Source organism: Bicyclus anynana, chromosome 13, assembly GCF_947172395.1.
Source record: "Bicyclus anynana chromosome 13, ilBicAnyn1.1, whole genome shotgun sequence".
In the NCBI taxonomy this organism is placed as follows: domain Eukaryota; kingdom Metazoa; phylum Arthropoda; class Insecta; order Lepidoptera; family Nymphalidae; genus Bicyclus; species Bicyclus anynana.
The window spans coordinates 557,408-577,192 of record NC_069095.1 but is presented as its reverse complement, the minus strand read 5'-3'; the positions used below and the strand labels follow the sequence as shown (position 1 = coordinate 577,192).

Genomic DNA, 19,785 nt, shown 5'->3' with positions numbered 1-19,785 from the left:
AGAAGACAGACTTTTTTGTTGGTGAATTTGGATGCGAAACAGGTCCATTTTTTTAATGGTCTAAGAGATCTACAATTAGAGTTGGAGTCGGGCATAATAAGAATGGAGTGTTACTTGAGCTTTGGCGAGTACTCGAGCGTGGGCCCGTAGTCCATGACGGACACGTACACGAAGCGCTCGGCGGCGCCGATGATGCCCACGATGGCGTCGTCGTCGTTGGTGCGCCCCGCGGGGCTGAGCGGCGGGGGGGAGCTCTGCGGACGGATGCAAACAATAATCATTGGATATGTCACGTGCCTACAAAATAGCAAACAGTGATGCGAACCACCATCGAAAACATATGTACAAGTACAGAAGATTCACTCCGCAACTTCATTAAAATAAATAGCGACTCTCGCTACCACACAATACGGCGCAATTCAGTTTGAACAAAATTATTAGCCTACTCTAAATATATCTTCTAAATATATAAAAGCTAAAGCTCACTCATCACGAAATTAGTTTAGGAAGATGAAATTCGCCATTAAGGTTTTTAATTAGTAGACGTCCGTTAAGAACAGATTTTACAACAGGGCCGGATTAGGAAGATCCAATGGCGGACTTAGTCGCGGGCGTTCGCTAGTAATAGATAAAAGAACGCGAGTTATAAAGGCTGTTAATTGCAGGTTTGATTTTTAAATTGGCAATACTATTTTAAGGGAAAGTAAAATGAAAAGCTGGCACTTTATAATTTGCGCTTTGCACTTTTCCATTGCATATAGAATTTGGCTTATGAAAGTAGAGACTGAAAACGCCCGCCAAAATAAAAAAAATCATCAAAACCGGCACAGGCACAACAACTCACGGTGATGTAGGCGCCGTAGCTGGAGAGGTTGGCGGGATGTTCCATGTCGATGTCGGTGCTGAGCTCGGGGGGCCACGTCGCCGGCAGCGCGTCCGCCGCGCCCAGGCTCCAGTACACCTGTAATTAATTAATAATTAATTAATTCATCATTATCATCAACTCATATTCAGCTCACTGCTGAGCTTGAGTCTCCTCTGAGAATGAGAGGAGTTAGGCTGTAGGGGTTAGGTATACTGGCTGTAAGTTTTAGATTTTCTTTCTTTCTTTTCTTTTAGCTGCGACACACACTTGACTGAGTCAAGTCCACCAAAACTATACAAGGTGTTCAGTAAGTTTTTTATTTTTTGTTTGTTTTAATTTAATTTGTATCTTTTATTTTTTGTTTGTTTTAATTCAATTTGTTTGTTTGTTTTAATATATTTGTGTGTTTTAATTTAATTTAATTTAATTTGTAGTAAATAGTTTGTAATATTTTTTAATTTTTAGAATTAAGATATATATTGTAGTTAGATAACATGAACTATGTATTATATTTTTTTAAATATTGTAAACGTTGTGAAGATCTGTAATAAGTTGAACATTCACCATTGGGCACAACGTGTGTAATCAATATGTATACTAGACACAATCTTCTGCGGTTGGTCTTCCTAAATAAATAAATAAATAAGTAAGTACCCTATGAAGCCGTCAACCAGGGGTGAGGGAAGTATAATACATGCCTATAAAAATATACGAGCTTCCTAATAAGAATCCTGAGGGAGATATGAGGACTTCAAGATTTTGCTTAAAACTTCCGAGGTGTCAACACTAGTTATACTTTTGACATTGGACTCTTACATTACATTACAATATCTAACAAGATACGCGGTTCACATTACACCGGATGCCACGAGAATATCAGACAATATTGACACAGTTGAATTTAGACCTGTAGACACAATATATGTTTGTCACCACATTTGGCACTATTTATATGTGGCATTTACAGATATACGAGTTATGTGACACTTCTCTTTCCCATAACAGTTCATTACGCATAAAACAGTCGGGTTTTTTTGTATTTGTAATAATATGTTTTTTATATTATACATTTTTATTAATAATCTTTATTTGTTCACCACAATAATTGAAAAAAAAACAAGACAAACAGAAACATAAGAAGTAAAATACTTCGGCGGTATTATCGCTTAGTAGTGATCTCTTCCAGGCAAACTTAGGCTTAGAAACTTATATTAGATTATACATCTTCACTCACATTTAACCAACAATATATATATTTTATCTCCATGTTATAACGGGAACTACGCGGGTGAAGCCGCGGGGAATTTGTTAGTTAACTTATAAAACAAAAGAAAAATATAACTCGTAAATTGCGGAACTGTTAATAAAATGCGACTAAAGTAACTTTAAATTCGTATATAACTGTTAAGTTATAGCGGAACTAATTTATTCTCATAATGCGACAACCTCGTATTGGTACCAGTCGGTACCAGAGGAAACTTTTAAATATACCGTTTCCTTTGAAGTTTTAGAGTTATTTTATTACCCTACACTTTACAACAGACTTTTCTTTCACAGGAATACCTATAGCAGAAAACCTAATTATAACTTTTTAAGGAAGAACGAAAGCTTTATAATAAAATAAAGTTAAAACTTATTATTTGCAGCTCTCGAATTAATCCTCATCTTAATGCTAGCCACTCACCAATGCATGATGTCAAGGACATCGCGACCAATACACGCTCAGTTTCATCGGATGTCCTGATGTGTTGCAGGCTTGTGAACTTATAGGCTGTAAACGGGTGTATAACGAGTGGCTAGCATTACGTAACGTCAAATAGATAAACTTGTAAATAATATTATTTATGATTGTTAAAAAAATTTACGTGATTGTACTTTTTGGATAAAGACGACGTTTGCCATGTTTATATACCAATAATTTGGGAGCGTTTCCGCTATGTCGAACGATTTTTCATCTCTAGTTGCTCCCATGTTTTCATTGCTTTAACGTACCCTCATAATATAACAAAAAAATCATCGACGACAGTTTATTGTGTCGTATAAAACCTCTACTTAAATGTCCTAGCCAAAATACTTTACATTGTACGACTATATATCGTAACGACAAATTAGGAACCAGATTTATAGATCGTAACGCATATAATCGTCCTGTAGACAAATTGGGCAGGACGAGCGGCATGAAATGCGGCAACACGAGTAACGTGGCCATCTATGCCTATTTCCCTCGCTACTTCCCACGCCACTCTGCAATGTGGCAGCGGGTAAGAATACTCACATCGAATATTTTTGCCAGGTCGGTAGCAAGACAGGAACAGTTGTAGGCAACGATGCCCAGCTCTTTGACCTGCAAACAGAACTTTTATCACATTTGAAATCTCAATATCTACACTGTCAAGTGCCCACTCATAGCACCGCCTTTACGACTAATATGAGGCCATAAAAACGGCCTTTGTGGCGCAGTGGTATGCTCGGTGGATTTACAAGACGGAGGTCCTGGGTTCGATTAACGGCAGGGCCGATTGAGGATATAGGATTTTCATCCTACAAGTTAGCCCGCTTCCATCTTAGATTGCAACATCACTTACCATCAGCTGAGATGCCGCTACGAAAAAGTCCAGCGGCTAAAGCTTGAACTAAATTTGACAGCGCCTTACACAAATGACAATACAACCGCCGTTACTAAATGACAATGAGCGCCATTAGCGCCGCGTCTGTTTCGAGGCGCGGAGTCTAGTCAAGGGCTAACTTGTAAAGAATAATAAAAAAAGGTAACTTATATGACTAATATTATTTTAAAATCTCGTTTATCTCACAAGCACTATTTAGCCCCAGAAGACCACAAAATTACAGTATTACTGAAGCGATAGTATTTAGCCCCAGAAAACCACAAAATGACAGTCTCTGAAGCGATAGTACCTGCGTGAGCGACCGCCAGTCCATGTTGGCGCTGCCGATGTAGAAGTGCTTGCGGTCCACCAGCCAGAACTTGGTGTGCAGCACGCCGCCGCCCAGCAACTTGGAGAAGTTCAGGCTGCGAACCTGCACACGATAAACAGCCCTAAGTCTTTAGCCATAGGAGTTAGAATAGTGTGCCGCAAAGCATAATACCCCCAAAACATTACTCGCAAAGTTGATAGAAGTTCAACGAATACAACAGTGTTATATGGCACAAACTTCGCTTAAATTCAACTTCCGATCGTTGTCGGTTTTGCGCCAGAGTCAAAGGACTCCACACAATCCGAGGTTCGAACACCAAACGCCTCGCTACACAATAGGAATGATGACAGTTTTTTTTAATTGTATATAAATTAAGAGTATGCTAATAGTAAAGCAATTTTGTAAAAGTAACAGGCTACCTGCGATCATTACTTTCGGAGCTACAGGGATTTAAATGGTCAGATTTGCGGCGCTGCCGCGGATCCCTGAAAAACGCCCCATACAAAATGGTACGATTTAATGACGTCGTAGGTCATAATGATCGTTAATTTGTATGAACGTTAAAACTAAATTACTAATATCATTGTTATTTGTGCGTTTATGTTTATAGTTTATTTTAAAAATGTCACACTTAATGTAAGGAAGCAAAAACTGTATGATTTTTCATCAAATATCCAGATAATTATATATAGTTCATAGTTTAGATTCATAGTCAATTAGTAGTGCCGTGGGCAAAAAAGCGCCTCAGCGCAATCGAAAAAGATATAAATTTTAGCTCCAAAAAATATTACTTTGTTCAGGCGTTCTGAGATTTTTTACGCGCAGCTAGCGATCAAAACACCAGGTATTTGTTCTGTGCGCAGAACGCAGAAATTATAACGCAAAACGCTTATAACACGAACTATAGCAACTTCGTTCGTAACACTCCCGATGGTCCGCACGGGCCGGGGGGCGTGTAACGATGAATGAAAAACACACGACTGATGCACCTCACTTCTCCGCACGCACGAATTCACACCCGCACAGTCTTACCCTGTCGCCCGCATATCATAGGAGTGTCATCAACAAACTTGCTAGACTATCAAGAAACATCAACCTTTTCAAGGGGTACCCTAACCCTAAAAATTGTTAGTTTCAGTACCGTTAGACTTAGGTAACCAAAAATCGCACTTACCTGAGCAGCTTTTTTCTTAACTAAATATTCAGTATCTATGTTAGGGTTAGACTTTGTGGGCCAGTTTTGAGCAATTTTCAATTTTATTTTCCTCTTTGTCCCGGCTGCAAGTAAGGCCTGGAATACTTGCTCGCCCTGGAAACAAATTACTTTAATTACTTAACTTTATAAAAGGTTAAACAGTTATCCCCAAACCGTTTAACTGAAATTTTGAATGCACATTAGTTTTGATGACAATGCATTATTTATTGTTACAGATTTCCACAATTATAATAACAAAATCCTGCAATTTTCCATAAAAATAAGGACAAACTCATCAGAATTCACCACCGAGAGGTGGTGATTCAATCCCCGCCCCGTTTTTCTATTGTTGTACCCACTCCAAATACAGACTGTATTAGGAGTGGGTACCCGACTAGTTGGAGAGGAATGGGAATATTGGTCATATTTAAAAAATATGGCAAGTTTATTCTTAAAAAAAAACTGATGACAATATTCTATTACAAATAGGTAGTAGGTACCATCAATCTTGCAAACTTATTTAATAACTAGCGGACGCCCGCGACTTCTTCCGCGTGACACTTGAAGCAAACTTTTAGCTACCCCTACCCTACCCTACCCCTACCCTACTGCTTCCCATTAATTTTTTTTTTCTGTTATAAGAACCTAACGGACAATAACAAACACATCAAAAAAAATACTGAAATTAGTTTAGATGAACGGCGTGATGGCGTGACCAAGGGATATATGGATTAATTTTTATATTATAGATTGTAAATAAAAAAATATATTGATTACACTAAAACTCACCTCTACAGAAGAATTGTAAGGATAAAATTCATTAAACCTAAGAGTCCAATAGTATGAGGCAATTTCTATGGAAGATTGAGCTTCGTCTATCAAATCTAACCAAGCGTTCTTGGTCCGCATGTGCGTTGAGTTGGGAGGATACATGTGGCCTTCTGGTATACTTTCCACTAAGGATAACCTGCAATAAAATATATCATCACCATCTGTCTATTATTTTCATCTAAAAGCTGAAGAGTCTGTTTGGTTGTTTGTTTAAACATGCTAATCTCAGGAACTACTGGTCTGATTTAAAAAATTCTTTCAGTGTTAGATAACCCATTTATCGAGGAAGGAATTTATTTTATCCCCGTATTCCTACGGGAACGGGATCCACGCGGCGTCTACCAGTTTTCAATAAAACCGCTATTGGTCAATAATAAGTGTTTTTCTATATTTTGACAATGTTTCGTGCCAAATTTCACATTTTACATCATGTTCAAAAGTAACAATTATCTCAGTTTTTTTTTTTGAGGTTAGAATCTAAAATTTTTTTTTTTTTTTATATTGATATAGCCTATGTCACCCAGGCTATTACGAGTGTTACAAATCTTTTGTCAAGTCGTTCATTAAAATCGATTTAGTAGTTTACGCGCTAAGGTTGAACAGATATAGACTGCCAAAATCATTACCCTTCCTTTTGGCTTCACGTACTTAGGTAAATAACAGCTATATCACTGGAATGACACTGACCTACACTCATCTGAGCAATGCAGGTCGACGTGAGCAGCAGTGGGCAGCACTTGCGCGATGTTGGGCTGGTCCAGCAGAGGCACCAGAACTACCAGCACTATCAGGAGGATCACTATCGTCACTGGGATGCATGATGGTCGACACCAAATACTGCGCTTCTTCCTTCTAGACAAAAACAGTCATAAGTAATAGGTTTAAAGAAGTAGCCAGTCCTAATGGAATATTCTGTTTATTACATTGGCCTTGTTGATCCAATGGCTTATTTATGCAACTTTGTATTATGAGGTCTTGTTGTTGGGCTATGAAGAGCTTAGATAAAATTAAATCTGCTTTCAACATCACACAAGATAAAATTAGTTAAGTAAATAAATAAAGAAGGATGATCTTAATCGAGCAACTGTTGAGTTTACTGCTAGCACTTTTATTCATTTATTTATACTTTATTTGTACACCACAACATAAGAAAAAAACAAATAATAAGACAGAAAAAAGTATAGCCCCAAAGGAGGATACAAAAGGCGGACTTATTACTATGTAGCAAACTTTTCAGCAGAACCTGCCTTCCCAACCGGTGGTGGAGTCTACAAATAGTCAAACTTGATGTTTCAAAAGTGCTTGTAATCTAAGCCTACTTGAAATATTGGAAATTTAAGTATGAATCCAGAGTTACAATCCAGAGAGACAAGTTAGTGTTGTTACACATTCTGGCCATAAATAGCATTTTTAGGTGGAAACATTATTTAAATCAGATCAGCAATTTTTGTTAAAATAGACATGCAAAGACAAATACACATACATACAGACCTGCTTTGGCTAAGTATGTTAATAAACAATAGGTCTCACTTGTCATTATAGCTGTTCCCGTTCTCATCCCTCATCATGAAGATCTGCTCCCACTGTTCCAACTCCTCATCAGATGACGAGTTCCCCACACTCCCTGTTTCTAGCACAGTCTGTAAACAACATATTTTAAACAGTTATTTTTCCAATTTGTCCTATGAAATATCCAGCCCATGGAGTAAGGGTAAAGGATGGTATGGATGGAGTAAAGAAGGTATGGTAAAGGAGTAACTATAACCATCTTGTAACTCCATCATTAAATCATCTCCATGATATTGCTTGTATAAGAGTCTTGAAGCCGTGATAGCCCAGTGGATATGACCTCTGCCTCCAATTCAGGAGGGTGTAGGTTCGAATCTGGGGCATGCACCCCCAACTTATTTTTTCAGTTGTGTGCATTTTAAGAAATTAAATATCACATGTCCAAACAAGGTGAAGGAAAAACATTTTGAGGAAACCTGGAAGTCAGCCAATCCGCATTGGGCCAGCATGGTGGACTATTGGCCTAACCCCTCACATTCTGAGAGGAGACTTAAGCTCAGCAGTGAGCCAAATATGGGTTGATAATGATCGATGATGAAGTCTTAGAAAGTCTGCTTGGACTTTTAGATGTAGAGGCATGGCGCTTAGACAAGCATTTGACAGAATACTATTTAGAGCAAATAAGGAGAATAAGTCATATTTAAAAATGGCAAATATATAAAAAAATAGGTAAAAAGAAATTCGCGGGGAATGTCTAATAAAAATTATTATAAAAATTAGATATAGGTATTAACATGAGTTATTTATTATAAAAAATAAATTCAACTTACTCTAACGTTGTATAAAAAGTTTTTTAACAAAATAATAAAGTAACCCATGATGTAAATACGTTGCTACAATACTTGCTGTACGAAACGAAACACTTCTCAAGAATTTTTTTTATAACTACGATTATATAATTATAACTAACATCTAGCGATTGCGTCTTCTTTGTTTATTCGTAGCTATGACGTAATTAAAACCTTTTATTCAATAAAATATAATTTAACTTTAAACAAAGAAAATAGAAATCACCTCGCGATTTACATTTTGTTTTGTTTATTTTTATTTTTGACATTGACATTACTAGAAAAGATGACAAATATTGACAGTTGAATTTAATACGTGCGTTCAAAAATAAAACTTTGTAAAAAAAATATAATTGTAATCGTTGAACTTGTTTAGTTAAATTAAATTCAACTTACTGTAACGTAAAATCATAAATTGAACTTTTCAGTCTATGAGAAAAAGTACACAACAAAATAAAAGTAAACCAAGTGGATCATCAAGGAGTACCTAAATAGCTCAGTGGTAAGATGCAAATTGTATCGGAATAATCACCCATTCAAAATTCATAATCTATACAAATCTCATTAAAACGATTTTAAGTACCTAAGTCGATGTAACCAAATGTTTTTAATACATGTATCGACATTCGACACAAATTATTAATACAAATTATGAAGCAAAAACAAAGGAATTTATTGAAACTGTTTATAAAAAATGCGTGCGTCTCGGGACTCTCGACAGAAGTGATAACTTAAACCTACTGCCATATTCGTGAGAGAAACGGAAGTGGACAGTGAAACCGTAACGCGTTACGTTACGAAGCGGTTTACGCTTTACCCTCCCATGAAACCCACTACAAAATCGTACTTCCCGCTTGAACTAAGAGTCTGCCTGCACAATTAATGTAATCAATAAGTACATGAATTTTTAAACTAATCCCCTACAATAAAAAATCACAGATAACAGTACTAACCATTTTAATTTTCCCAAACAACATATCCAAGAACAAAAGCAGTTGTGAAAAATGAAAACTAATTTACACGTGTTTAGCACCAATGCACGTAACCTAATGCGACTCATTAAAAACCGCATTTTCGTTTAAAATCCTGACGTCGCTATAATACTAACAAATCGTGCTGACGCTTTTGCAGCAAAAATATAACTGCAAAATAGCGGACGACCTACCACCGCATTGTGAAATTGTGAATGTGGTAGGTATACAGTGGCGGACTTACCATAAGGAACCGAAGGCCCGGACTTATGCCTAATTCGGACGATTTTTGGGCGGTGAATCAAAAAATTGTTCGTACTCGACTAAAATACTAAAGTAGTCCGTACTAGGTTTAGGGGCGACCAGATGTGATATTTTCCCACAATTTTTTTAACGATTTAAAACAAATGTGGGAAAAAGTAGCAAAAAATAACCATTTTTAATTATTTACAATAATTTTTAATATTTTTTTCTTTAAACATTTTTCTACAAACCTTTTTGAATGTTTTAATTAAAACTTCAAGCTCACCGAAAATATTACAAAATTTATTTTGATATACCTATTACTATAAGGCAATAAAATAAATTCTTTAATTAATATATGTATATTGCATTCAATGAAAATGCATCAAGAGTGCTGAAAAAGTAGGTAGGTAGTGCTGGTACTTTATTAGGCTAGGACGGCCAAGACTACAAATCCGCCACTGTAGGTATTTCAAATACGATGTTATTCACAACTGTGAAGTTGTGAACTTAGGTAACTAGGTATGCAGAACGGCACTAACTAATAATGCAGTAGATTCCTACGTTATTATTACGGCCACGTTTTTGTTTTAATAGCATAGTAACCTAAAGTTTTTGTCAGCAAACACAATGGTAATTTGTTACATTGTCATTTCAATCGTGTCCAAGTCCGGTTAGCTTCGGGTCATGAGGTTCGGAGTTCAAATCCAGTGACGAGTTTTGAAATATTGAGCATTTCTTTCTTCCATGATATTTACTTACTAAATGCCTGTCCAGATGAGGTGTTTTACGCGCGTTGACACTCGCGCGAAGCCGATATAGTAGTCAGCCAAGGTTGTTGATAACACTTCCATGATATGCGGGCGACAGGGGGAAAAACAGCGCGGGTGTGAAATCGTGCGTGCGGGGAAGTGACGTGCATCAGTCGTGGGTTTTTCATTCTTCGCTACACGCCCCCGGCCCGCGCCGAACTACGGGACTGTTACCAACAAATTTGTCAAGCTATAGAGCTAACTAAATAAATATAATATAATAATAAAAAAAAGTTTTAAGCGCGAGTGAGAAAACGCGCGTAGACATCTTGGACGGGTTAAAGAGTTTGGCTAATGAAAGTAGAGACTGAAATCGACCGGCATATTAAAATCAAAAAGTTCCCAAAACAATAGTGCAAATATTTAAATAACTCAAATTTGATATTTTTTTTGAATATATACCTAGTAATGTTTTCACACCTAAACGTTTTTTTAATAAAGATTAGTAGGTAGATATTTTTTTTAATTGGCCGGGCGATTTCAGTCTCTACTTTGATTAGCCACACTCTATTTAAGTATTTCGACTAAGAGCGAGTGTCAACGCGCGAGTGGATTTCAGCGTAAAACGTCTCATCTGGACAGGCTCTTAGGTACATTAAGTATCAGTCCCGGTCAGAATCATTCACTTAAGATCGTTACAAAGTCAAACATAAACCCAAACGCACTAAGGTCATATTTATAAACATGGATTAAATTTAAACCTCAATTTTCTTCAAAGTAAAGTGTACTGCCCCCCTAGTATGATATTTTAAGATCCTACTAAAAAACGGTATACTTTAAACTCTTTAAACATCTTTATATTTTAAACGTTATATATAGATTATATTTTAAACATATTTTATTAAAATTTACTTACGTTAAAAGCTTATAGTCAGGCGTGTAGAAAGTTTTAAATCAATCAGTATAACGTCAAATAAATTAAACCTACAGCAATAACTTAGAGAATTGTGTCGTAAAAAGCAATCCGTTAATCGTAATGTTGCTGCAGTTTTATTTGCTTCTAAAAATTTTATTACTTCTCTTTTATATCGTCACTAGCGGACACCCACAACTTCGTCCGTGTGAAATTCTGTATATTACATCTCAATACAATCCCGCGGGATTTTTCAGGTTAAAAAGTAGCTTATCATCTACTTTAATACTCCAAATTCTAATTTATCTCTATAACAAAATTCCAAATGGGTTCAACGGTTTAGTAGTGAGAAGGTAACAAACAGACATTCCTATTTAAATGTAACCCTTTCGTTCTAAACAGTATTGCTGTGACAAGAAGACAAAACGACTGCAGAAGCGCTTCATAGATGTAAAAATGCTCTGCCTATACCCTAATGACTCATTACGAACCTATACCTACTTTAAAGTCGGCCGGCATAGACTCGTTTTCCGTATTTGTTTTTCGGAAAACCGAATGCATGAAAACGTAATCCGCGCGTACATAAGTAATGCGAGCCCTTGCAACAATATACATTCCGAATGAAGAAAAACGTAAAGTCTGCGATAGTCTCACGGAAATCCAAATCGAAATTTCGCATTGGGAAAACGAATACGAATAACGAGTGTATGCGGCCCGCCTCATAGAGGAATACTCTATTTTATGCAATCTGTACGCATCCTTGCAAAGTTGTAAACTCCTGTAGGTATACGCCTACAAGTTACTATTGCTAATTACTACAACCAGAGTCCAATCATCTTCCGAAAATAGAAGTTCTAAAAGAAACCCTATAGGTACAAGTACGTTATCAAATAGTAGATAAGCTTCAAGCTATAATCATAATATGGATACGCTACACTGTTATCGAACTCGATCCTCCAACTCACAGCGAACCACTGCAATAGAGATCTCATAGCATCAATTATGTAGCAAAAATCTACACAAGACACATCCACGTACGTGGAAATGAAATCGTTAAAATATTCATGCGAATAACGACTTTGCTGGGCTCTACTTCAACTTTATGCTTGCTTTATGGACTCGAAGTTTTTTTACTGCATCAGAAGCAAAGCGCTTGTGAATTTATAAATGAATTCTAAAGCAGACATTAAGAGACATTTTTTTTGAACTTTATTCTTTTCCGTAGGGAAAATGCATTAGGTAGCCATTAGCCAAAGCCATGTCTTCATTACTCAATACTCATTCCAATTTCATTATCCTAAGTACGTCAGCGTTTTTTCCATATCCATTTTGGATACTAATAGGGTTTTTTTTTTGTAAAAAAATATGAGTCACTTTTACCGTAGAGCTATTATTTTATATATATTTATTTCTAATTTTAGGGTCATCTCCTCTCGATGTGATCGGGCGGGAGTACGGGCTTCGAGGCATCGCCTCCGTGCCCGTGCTCTGTTCCGGGGGAACTATCTCCCCCGGTCTTGTTCTTCCAAAACGTTTATCGGTTTTGTTATCTATTGTAATGCAGAATAATCTCTCGTGATGGGATGAACGCTAGTTTGTTTTCTATAGTTGCCAAAACTATAAAGTTCGAACAGCAATATATTTACATATTTAATAATGTTAGCGTGTAATAGTGACATGAACCCCTGATAAAAATATCAAATGAATTCACTTTAATTTCTGGACAATCGCTTCGCTTGTTCATAGGATAAGAGCCAACTATCAAGATGGGCGTCGAATTTCACCACCTGTCTTTGATTGCAAAATAAATTCCAGCTGTCCATTTACTGACCATGTAGTATTTGGTAGGGGTAGGGCAGGAGTAGGTTAGGGGTAGGGTAGAGATAGGGTTGAGTCCCTACTCATCCCCTGTATGTTGGGGTAGCTATAGAGTGGGAGTAAGGTAGGGTAGTTTTGTTTTTCTTTTGGTAAGTGATGACTAGCCACGGCCGAAGCCTCCCACCAGCCAGACCTGGACCAATTAAGAAAATCTCAATCGGCCCAACCGGGGATCGAACCCAGGACCTCCGTTTTGTAAATCCACCGCGCATACCACTCGAACGACGGCGGACGAAGTCGCGTGAGTCCGCCAGTAAAAAAAAAAATCTATTATGGAATTTCTGAAAATAATAGATATACCATAAACCATCATATTTAAATTAGTCAACTTTATAGACTTTTATATCTATATAGACCATGCTACAGCAGTACCTACTTATTACATACGCTCAAAAAACATAACCACTTGTAACAGTCGGGCTCTTAGCCTATATTAAGATATAATACAACAGTATAGGTATTTGCGGCTGTAAAAACTATAATGCGGCTGAAACACGGCACGCCTACCTTCTAATCGAGCCATCATGCACAAATAGAGTACGACCATTATATTGTACACGTAAACTAAACTCGTTTACATAATTGGGATGTTTGATATACATCTGTATGACGTGGGTGCTAATATGAAAATATTTTCGACTATTTTTGACTATACGTACGTACAAAAACATAAGTATCAGTTATCTAAAAGCGCGTGAATCTTTAGTTGTAAGTGAATACTTATTTTTTGGAAATTGTAAGTGGTACGTAATACGTGAGGAGACGTGATAGTCCAGTGGATATTACCTCTGCCTTTGATTCGGAGAGCGTAGGTTCGAATCCGGTCTGGAGCATGCACCTTACTTTTCAGTTGTGTGCATTTTAAGATTTTAAATATCACGTGTCTCAAACGGTGAAGGAAAACATCGTAGGGAAACATGCATACATGAGAGAAAAATATTATAAACGCGAAAGTTTGTTTGGACGTTTGTTACTCTTTAACGCCGCTACTGAAGCGTTTTGTCTGAAATTGGGAATGGAAATAGATTTTACTCTGGATTAAAACATAGGCTACTTTCATCCCGAAAATCCATGATTCCCGCGGGATTTGTGAAAAACTTAATTCCACGCGGACGTCCGCTAGTTTGTTCATAAGCTATGCTTTATTTAGCAAATCAAACTACATAAGTAGTAGGTATCTGAATAAACTGAATTTCACTCGGACTCGCGAGGGCAGAATAGGGATGATTACAATTTTTTAAATTGTTTATAAATTAAGAGTACGCTAATAGTAAAGCAATTTTGTAAAAGTAACAGGGTATCTGCGATCATTACTTTCGGAGCTACAGGGATTTAAAGGGTCAGATTTGCGACGTTTCCACGGATCCCTGAAAAACACCCCATACAAAATGGTTCGAACTAATGACGTCGTAGGCAATTAATGATCGTAAGATTTGTATGGGCGTTTAAACAAAATTACTAATATCTTTTTTATTTCTGCGTTTATGTTTATAGTAAGTATTTTATATTAAAAATGTCACACTTAATGTAAGGAAGCTAAAACTGTATGAATTTTCATCTAATTACGATAAAATATTATTAGTAGATTTTGAAATTTTATAATCTTATTTATTTTGCAAATATTCAGTTTATGTATAAATTAGTTAACATTGACCTTATTTACCCGAATGTATCATAAAAATCAATATATTCAAACCTAGTCATCATCCCCATTTTTAAAAATATAGAAAAGAGAATTTTCAGATGTTTTAAAAATAAAGAACTAAAAGAGACACGTGGCCCTGTCCATTAAAAGTAAGCACCTGCCCAATGTGTCGACCTAATTTCAATTTAAACTGAACTCGAAGCTGTGATGCAACAAAAGTTCGTGAAAGCCTTTCTATTTGTGTCCTCTTAATTTAAGCTTATACTGAAATATATTTACCTACCGATCCAAATAAGGGTGAGAACTCATCACACCTTCGACTCAGTGGCGTAGCTGCGTAACGTGCCTTAAAGGGGCTCTGTATCAAATTTATTTGGGGGGCCCAATAGACGAGTAATCCGGAAAAATCTCTTTAGTTTTTGATATACTCTTTTACCTACCGGTCGAAGGTGATGCATGGACCGCGGCGGGCAAGCGGATCTCAACGTCGTGTGTCATCCAGCCCCAGAAGGGGGAGAGTGAGTATCAAGGGACAAGGAGCGAAAAGAGAAAATAACTTGTAGGGAGTCAAGAGTCCCGGGAACACGCAAAGAGCAAGTACCGGGTTCGCCCTCCCTCGATTCGGCCCAAATTAATGAGAGGTTGAAAGGGCCATGGGAGGTGGTGGGTTTTCCGTAATATTCTTTTACCACAAAGTATTGCTTTTTTTACTTTTGTGCTGTTTTTTCTTGTTTTTATTTTTGCTTTCACACGTAAGGGGCCCCTGTAGTCTGTGGGCCCCGTATCATTGATACGGGTGATACGCTCCTGCTTCGACTTGACCACAGGCTGACAGAATATTTTTGACGTGAATACGTCTTTAAAATTGCTTCCATTATGGGGTGTCATTCCAAAAAACGAATGTACGTAAATCAGGGGATAGAGTTTGTTATTGTAACTACGTAAGTATCAGATCTATGCAAAATATAATTACACCATTTATCCAATGGTCGCAACGGCTGAAGCATCAAAGAATTTCAGACGCTAAGTTAAAAGTATGATAATTCATATGCAGTGGAGAGGGAAGCGCTGACAATTTGAAGATAATTTGAGGCCACCACCACGCGTTTGGCCAGCCTGGTGGACTAAGGCCTTACCCCTTTCATTCTGAGAGGACACTCGTGCTCAATAGTCAGCCAAATATAGGTTGTCAATGATGCCGATGATGATGATACAGTATCCTTCTTTCCTGGGCCTTTTCCGCACTTGGCCACTAGGGTTGGCTGTTGTACGTAGGTCCATTTGGTGCTGGTCCCCGCTGGAGTCACTCCAGCCAACCGAGCTCGCTCCAGAAGCTTAGCAGGCTGCCCAGGTCACCGAAGTTCTCTTGGAGTGTTACTGGGGATCCAATGTGTGCTGCACTTTGTTTGGATACACCTCTGCATCTAAGCATAACATGTATCGGGGATCTACAGTATATTATATGGTGGTAAACAAAAAAAAATAAACCTTGACTGAGTTTGTTGTGGGCTCTTCTCGGACCAAGGCGCGTATGGAACCTCGTAACTTTAATTTTAAGTTTTCGTCTATTATTACCACCATTAGGTTAACTTGAATTTTGACATATACCTGACCTTTCCAAATTGCTTGTAAACTAAGCCTAATTGAAATAAATGAATTTTGAATTTAGAATTTTTTAATATTATATCTACTGTTTACTTAAAACGGAGCTTTTGAGAGTGCAGTATAAACACAGCCTAATACAGCAGGTGGCTGCTAGAAAATTGTACAATTTCATTCGTATCCCTGGATCCCACAATTGCCGTAATGCGGTTTGCGTTACTAAATTTGGGGCCTGTCTATAATTTCGGGTTGCCTGCTACAAGGACGAAGAGTTTTAATATTTAAAGAAGGCAGTGCAAAACATTTCATAAACCTACTCAAGTTTATTTATAATCATAAATAATAGTTAGTTATTGTAAAATATTTTTATCTGACACGTTAAACAAAATTATATACATAATACCCAGTAGGGGATCCGTTAACACGCTACTAACCTACTATCTACCGACAAAGAAGTACCAAGCTAAGCGATTTAGGATAATTTCTATATGACGGCCTCCGTGGCGCAGTGGTATACGCGGTGGATTTACAAAACGGAGGTCCTGGGTTCGATCCCCGGCTGGGCAGATTGAGATTTTCTTAATTTGTCCAGGTCTGGCTGGTGGGAGGCTTCGGCCGTGGCAAAGACGTACCGCCAAGCGATTTAGTGTTCCGGTACGATGCCGTGTAGAAACCGAAAGGGGTGTGGATTTTCATCCTCCTCCTAACAAGTTAGTCCACTTCCATCTTAGACTGCATCATCACTTACCATCAGGTGAGATTGTAGTCAAGGGCTAACTTGTAAAGAATAAAAAATATATATATATATGACTTGCCTCGCCAGAGGTTACCCCTCTGTCAAAAATATATGATCATGATCTAACATGTTCATAAAAGCTATAGAATCGATGTTTCACTGTGTTAAAATTACACGTGTGTGTATTACGATTTAAAATGTATGTTGTGTGTAAGGACACAGGGTATATTTATTGATGTTAAACATTTTCGATGAGTGAGTTTAACTCGTCCTCCTCAAAAAACGAGAGATAATAAGTTGATGGTGAATTTGAGTGCGAGTCAAGTCCAACTTTAACTGTTGATGATGATGATGAGAATGATGAGATGAAGATGATTTAAGTAGGTAATTCATAATAATGTTACCTAGCATTGGCTAAAAAATGATCTACGAATTAGCTACGACGTAGAATTGTTTCATTCTTGGATATAGATTAAAATATTATGAATAGTTGTCAGCTTTGATTATAGGTTGTGAGTATAATAGTAGTATATTACTTGCATAAGTAATATGCAATTTACTTTTAATACGTACGTATACGTATTAAATTTACTGACTAACATTCTTATGTTACGAGCTACGAGTTCGCTACGACGTAGAGCTTTTTCCTCCCTTTCTTTCATATTTAACAGACTTCCAAAAAGGAAGAGGTTCTACGTTCGGCTGTATGTATGTTTTTTAGATTTGAAAGTTATTCTATTCTTTTTTACGAAATAAAAATTATGTACATTTTTTTAAAGTCATGTTAATATAAAAATCATTCAAATCTGAAGCCAAACAAAACAAATCTGCCCAAATGTGATTTTTTTAAGAAGTTGCAGTAGTACAAACCTGCGCACGGACACATATACATAGTTGTTTTTTATAGTTAAAGTCGATCTGTGTGCCTAGTGGGAGTTTTCAATATTTTCATACTGTTACTATCACGTTGACGTAAACGCAAATTTATATGGAATTGAAACAGTTGCGCAGTAGTGCCACTAGATGGCGCTGTTTCAATTCCGTGAATTCCGTTTCAATACGTGACATTAACAGTATCAAACTGCCACTAGGCCCTCTGATGGTAAATGGTAAACCGTCACCTATAAGCACTGTAACACTATGATAAACATACATATGCACCAGTGTACCTGAGGCAATAAAAAACATGCATACAGCCGAACATAGAAAAAACCTCCTTCTTTTTTGGAATTCGGTTAAAAGTAAGCTTCACCGATATAATTTTCCTGGCAAATTAATAAATTTGCTTATTTTACTCCCATACCCAACTATTTTATACTGTTAGATATGTTACGTGCCTACGAAATCACCACAAAATGTGATCCGAATTTAATTATTCCACTGAGCGCAGACATATACAGTTTCGCATTTATTTACATTACATATTTATGTATATTGAATATATATGTCCGAGGATTAGATAGTAGCGCCATATTACATTAATCAGAGTAACTAATTAGGGGCGATATCTGTTATAAACGTCAAGAAGTACGTGTCTATTATCTGTCAGTTGTTTGTCTGTGGGCATCTGCCAGTTGACGATCTCGGTTCATCTCAAGTTTATTCAGTTGAACGCTTCAGCTGGATCTAGCCAGTTTAGCAGAGAGTGAGAGAATTGAGTGAGTCTGTTACTCGTATAGTCAAGCCTTTGCATTGTACATAGCTGGAAGCCAACACGATCGAGGAAGGGGAGCGTTTACATGTTATAAAAGCATCCTTTAACCCTGCTACTAGCGATTGCCAGTTCGTAATTTACATCTGATAGTATCAGCGCTGTACTTGATCAATATTGTAGTTAGAGGGTAGAACTGTATTAGTAAGTTAAGCGGTCGTTCCGGTAATGATCGATACTTTGTGTGTCTGCCATCCTTGACACGTAAATCTTAGAACCTGCTCTGAGGCTACGTCTTCTCCGTTATCAGAAGTGGATTTAAGCCATGAGTTTCACCTCAATTTTGACGCGCTAGTGACATATCTAATAGTATAATTTTTTTGCCTATACCGATAATTAGAATAGGTATTGCTTCTCTGTACTTAGCTTAAGTATATGCCATTGTGTACTACATTCTAGAACATTCTAACCTAACTGCCTCCATCATTAAATTAGTAAATACGTATTTTATAACCATTAGTCACGTGATTCATCAATTTTTGTCCGCCGTCCCACAAGTTATTTGTTAAATTTGTTATTAAACGCGTCGCCATGGCAACGGGAGGAGCGACAACCATTTTCTTTAATAATATTTACAACTTTGCATATGACCTTGCGGCAAAGTGCCTCTGACTTGCTGTATCCGAAATAACTATGATTGATGGACGTCCGCGAACACAATAGGGCGTTTTGGACGAAGTAATACCTGTGACTGATGCTCGTTTTGGCAAATTCGTTTTATGATTCACTAGCGGACGCCTGCGACTTCGCCCTATTTTACTCCCTTCTACTTATATTTTCGCGTGTGTTATGTTTAATAAAAAACACTTTAACTTAAAACATGTACTTTTTATATTTAAAGCATTCAACCCAAAACTTAAAAACTTAAATGATATTATTTTTAATATTTTTTGGTAGTACAGATACCATTTTTTACAAGCAACTTTCAACTCCTATTTTACCCCCTTCTGATTTAATTTTCGCAACTAAAATTATCGTATATTCTTCTACGTATTATGATCTCAAATCGTGCCAAGTTTTATTTAAATTCATTCAGTAGTTGCCATGATGCCATAGTAAAGATATGATGCCCAGTCAACAGACAGATACAGACAGACAGAAAAAAAATGGCTTTAGTATTGATTATTATTAATGTCTTTCAACTAAAAT

The 19,785-nt window shown here is 37.0% G+C and overlaps 1 protein-coding gene across 5 annotated transcripts in view; it reads right to left on the bottom strand.

Moving 5' to 3' along the window:
• LOC112052789 (5'-3' exonuclease PLD3) overlaps positions 1 to 19,785 on the bottom strand; it is a 57,816-nt gene that overhangs the window by 10,571 nt on the left and 27,460 nt on the right. Inside the window, exons 1-9 of one of the 5 annotated variants that reach the window (XM_052884959.1) lie at positions 8,168 to 8,439; positions 7,359 to 7,468; positions 6,516 to 6,680; positions 5,787 to 5,964; positions 4,977 to 5,111; positions 3,782 to 3,904; positions 3,141 to 3,209; positions 845 to 961; positions 115 to 254 (exon numbers count right to left, since the gene is read on the bottom strand). In XM_052884959.1, coding sequence (XP_052740919.1) covers positions 115 to 254; positions 845 to 961; positions 3,141 to 3,209; positions 3,782 to 3,904; positions 4,977 to 5,111; positions 5,787 to 5,964; positions 6,516 to 6,680; positions 7,359 to 7,468; positions 8,168 to 8,215 — 1,085 coding nt within the window. In that variant the 5' untranslated portion in view covers positions 8,216 to 8,439. Of the gene's footprint in view, positions 1 to 114; positions 255 to 844; positions 962 to 3,140; positions 3,210 to 3,781; positions 3,905 to 4,976; positions 5,112 to 5,786; positions 5,965 to 6,515; positions 6,681 to 7,358; positions 7,469 to 8,167; positions 8,440 to 19,785 lie in introns of those variants that run through there. The other 4 variants (XM_052884960.1, XM_052884961.1, XM_052884957.1 and 1 more) reach the window with 4 other exon arrangements.